We start from the raw sequence: 4,020 nt of genomic DNA on the forward strand, positions 1-4,020 counted from the left end.
TTGCTTCATTTAATGAATTTTTCAGAGCCGTCTAAGATTAAAACAGTATCATCAGCATATTGAGAGATAAGATATTCAGTATTGTTTATTTTGATGCCTTTTATATTTTTATTATTTTTTATTTTTATTGAGAGAATTTCTGCACAAATAAGAAATAGATATGGGGATATTGGGTCACCTTGACGACATCCACGTTCGAGTTTGAAAAAATTTGACAGACATCCTGCCTGTGTTACTGCAGATAATGTGTTACTTTGAAAGATAGATATCCATTTTTTGATTGATGGACCAAAATTAAAAAAAGAGAGAGCTTTGTCTATGAATTTCCATGAAATAGTGTCAAAGGCTTTTTCAAAGTCCACTAACAACAAAAGACCTGGAATATCATTTTCTTCTACATAATGCATTAAGTCAAATATTAACCTAGTATTTTCTCCTATGTATCTCCCTGGAATAAAACCTGTCTGATCAGTACAAATAATTTTCTCTAATACATTTTTTATTCTCTGTGCTATACAGCCAGATCCTATTTTATAAACTACATTTAGTAATGTTATTGGTCGCCAGTTCTTAATATAGAATTTACTTTTGCCTTCTTTTGGTATACATGTTATAATTCCTTGTCTTTGTGTTACAGATAATTCCCCCTTTTTATATCCAAAATTTAATGATCTTACAATAAAATGCCCTAATTGTTTCAAAAAAAATTTGAAAAATTCTGTTGTAAATCCATCGCTTCCTGGACTTTTATTGTTTGACATATTTATCAAAACAGAGGCTGCTTCTCTGTGGGTAATTTCACCCTCTAATGATATCATTTCTGTATAATTAAGCTTATCCACAGTTGTATCTACTAAAAGTTCATTTAGATTATATTCATTGTTACTGTGGGTATTTCTTGTGTAAAGAGTTTTATAAAATGACTCAACTTCATTTAATATTTCAGACTGTTCAGTAATATTATCCTTGTTGTTGTCTTCATTTATAAGTTTGGGAATGATTTTGTTTGTATAATGTCTGTTTTCCAAGTTTAAAAAGTAATTTGTGGGTTTTTCACCTTCGTCTAACCATTTTGCACGTGATCTTATTATATTTCCCATAAGTTTGTGATTTCGAATATTTTCTAATTCTTTCTTTTTGTTCTGTATAGATTGTAAATTTTGTTCATAGTTTATTTCTAATTTAGTTATTTCTGTTATAAGGTTTTTTTCTTTTTCATTACTTTTCTTCTTTTTATAACTTGAGTAGGATATAGTTTTTCCTCTAATTTCTAATAGCAAAGTCTCAAGAAAAAGCTGATCATCTATTATGAATTGAATTTCATCATCTGTAATATTCTCTATATTACTTTTGTTATAGATAGGTAAGGATTAATATGCCTTTATATTCGAGACTATCTGCTGAATTGCTTCTATATATTCAATGTCCTGTAATAAAGAGTTATTAAATTTCCAAAGACCTTTACCATGTTTAAATTCATTAAATTTCAGATTTAGCATGACTGGAGAATGATCAGATCTGTAGCTTGTTAAAATATTGCACTCTTCAACCATACTTAGAAGAGATTGGGATATCAGAAAAAAATCTAAGCGGGCTTGTTTAAAAGGGTTTGGTTTTCTCCAGGTATATCTAAGTTTGTCAGGATTTATTTCTCTAAATACATCTAGTAGATTATGAGTAGAAACCATTTCTAGTACCTTTTCGCGTGCTTTTGGGTTATTAATGTGTAAATAATTTGTGTAGTCTCTATCTGGATTTATAACTAAATTAAAATCACCAACAACAATAGTGTGTCTATTGTTAAATTCTTCAAATGTGTCTGTGATTTTTTCATAAAAATTGGGATCATCTTCATTAGGTCCATATATTGTTATTAAACTTATGCGACTATTTTCAATTGTAAGATCCAAGGCCAGAAAATTACCTGTATCATCAGATTTTTTTTTTATGTACGATAAAATCAAAGTTATTGTTAAAAAGTATTGCAACACCTCTTGATTGCGATGAAAAGGAGTTAAAATAAGCAGTGTAACCCCATTCGTTTGTTATATCATTTTCCATATATTCAGTAAAATGTGTCTTGTAGGCATAATATATTACATTTTTGTTGCCTGTAAAATTGAAAAACATCTTTTCTCTTTTTGTAATCATGAAGACCCTGACAGTTAATTGAAATTATTTTAACTCCAGCCATGTGAACACCACGGTACTAAAAAAAATTACTACTAAAATCAGCCATACCTCTTGAGCCTTGTCTCGTTTTCCTAAATGTACTTTCGTTGGTGCAGGTAAATAAAGAAGATAAGAAAGAGAGATAGATAGATATAGTGATAGATGTTAGCATGAGGATAACGTGATGGTTACCTTGCTAAAGAGCATTTTGACCAGAATTATGATATATATGTTACATGTAGTGTTTACACCGGAAATGACACTGGGTAGAGTTTTATTATTACCGAACCAAAAAGGACCGGCTTTAAATATTCCGGAAAAAAATGCGCTAAATATTTTACAGAAAAAAAAATTAAAAAATTGATTAAATAATCCTGATATAAATAGCTTTACTTTACACAAACCCAGTGTTTGTTATATCCGGATAGGAAGCACAGGAGGTGAGGTAGAGAGGATATTGGTGCACTTTATATTACTATTACACATGTATGTCATACAATGCATAGATGCGACAGTTTCAGGAGTATAAACAGTTTTTTGAAGTCCCTATAAGACAAGAGAAGAGAAAAAAAAAAGAACAGCACAACGTATAGTAGATCACATTTCTCTAGTCACTTCCTAGGTCGTTTGCCAAATCGTTTATCAACGATTCCATAATTGTGAATCTCTGGGGACCGATGTGACCATCCCCCATCCATCTGGTGACAACAAATGCCGAATTATGGATCTCGTTTTCCTGCATATACCGAAGAAGCCGACGTCCAGCACCGTGCTCATCATCGTCATGGTAGTTTTCCACTATTTTGCCGTCTTCCCTTCTGAACCTGTAGACGAGAATACGGCTGTTGGCGGCGGCCGCGTACGGATCTATACAAACTTTGCGGTACATATTTTGCACATCCTCTACCGTATGCACTATGGCGCCGATCGCAGAGAACTCGGACCCGTCTTTCACAACTGGATCAGTAGATTTAACTTCAAAAGAGTCCAGGTCTTGCGTCTGCTCCGGTGTGATCTGGAGTGCGTCAGCATTTGTGATGATTGGAACCTCCTCTTTATAGGTAGAACCGTCCCCCAAAAGAATGTGGTCTCGGTGCAACCTTGCAGAAATATTCTGCCTGCGGAGAGAGTTAAATTTGTCATAAGTTTTGTTTTTTGTGGCCACTATAGAAGGTGGTTGCTGTGGGGAAATAAAGAAGGGTAGTTTCTGTTTTTCAATTTTTTGGTTTTCTGAGCATTAAGTATTTCATCTTTTTTTGAGCGGTCAGACAATTTTGCCGTTATGGATACAGGTTTTCCATTATGTTGTGCCCTTACACCATTTCTGTGTATACGTATAAAGTCCACGTCTATCCCAAGGGTTTCTCGGAAAACTTTAGGCATCGTTACAGCCAGGTTCTCATCTGGGGTGTGGGGATAATTGTGGATCAAAATATTGTCCCGCATGGATCTACTACGGAGGTCCGTTATACCGTCATCTAATACTGTCATTTGTCGGTCCATCCTGGTAACTACCGCTTAAAGCAGATCCAACTCCCTCCTAAGTTTTGTATTTTCTATACGTAGAGCTGTAATTTCTTCATAGGTGCCCTGATTTTGCTTGGAGATTGATTCTTATTGGGTATGGATACCCGTATTGTTTCCCCATAAGTCGTTTTCAATCGTTTCAACCGAGGCCTTCAAATCGTCAATTGAGAGCTTTGGTCTCGTTGGTTGATTGTCTAACGGTAGTCCGGGACTGGGTGCTTTGTTACATGTAGCAGCCGGTGTTTGTCTCGGTGAGCACTTATCATGAGTCTTTTTGTTTGTTCCACTACCCCTGGTTTCCGGCATTTTTAACATCCAAAT

At 34.4% G+C, this 4,020-nt stretch overlaps 1 protein-coding gene across 1 annotated transcript; it reads right to left on the bottom strand.

The window, feature by feature from the left end:
* Positions 1 to 2,779: 2,779 nt before the first annotated feature.
* On the bottom strand, positions 2,780 to 3,675 carry LOC136273272 (uncharacterized). The gene is made up of 2 exons (XM_066077672.1): positions 3,490 to 3,675; positions 2,780 to 3,352 (listed from the first exon to the last, which is right to left on the bottom strand). The coding sequence occupies exons 1-2, from the start codon at positions 3,673 to 3,675 to the stop codon at positions 2,780 to 2,782; spliced, it is 759 nt and encodes a 252-aa protein (XP_065933744.1).
* Positions 3,676 to 4,020: the final 345 nt, after the last annotated feature.

This window comes from Magallana gigas, chromosome 3, assembly GCF_963853765.1.
Source record: "Magallana gigas chromosome 3, xbMagGiga1.1, whole genome shotgun sequence".
Lineage (NCBI taxonomy): Eukaryota > Metazoa > Mollusca > Bivalvia > Ostreida > Ostreidae > Magallana > Magallana gigas.

Coding starts and splice junctions, on each gene's coding strand:
- LOC136273272 (XM_066077672.1), bottom strand. CDS start 3,675: ATGGACCGACAAATGACAGTATTAGATGACGGTATAACGGACCTCCGT. Junction 3,353..3,489: donor TACGTATACACAGAAATGGT/GTAAGGGCACAA, acceptor ATTTCCCCACAG/CAACCACCTTCTATAGTGGC.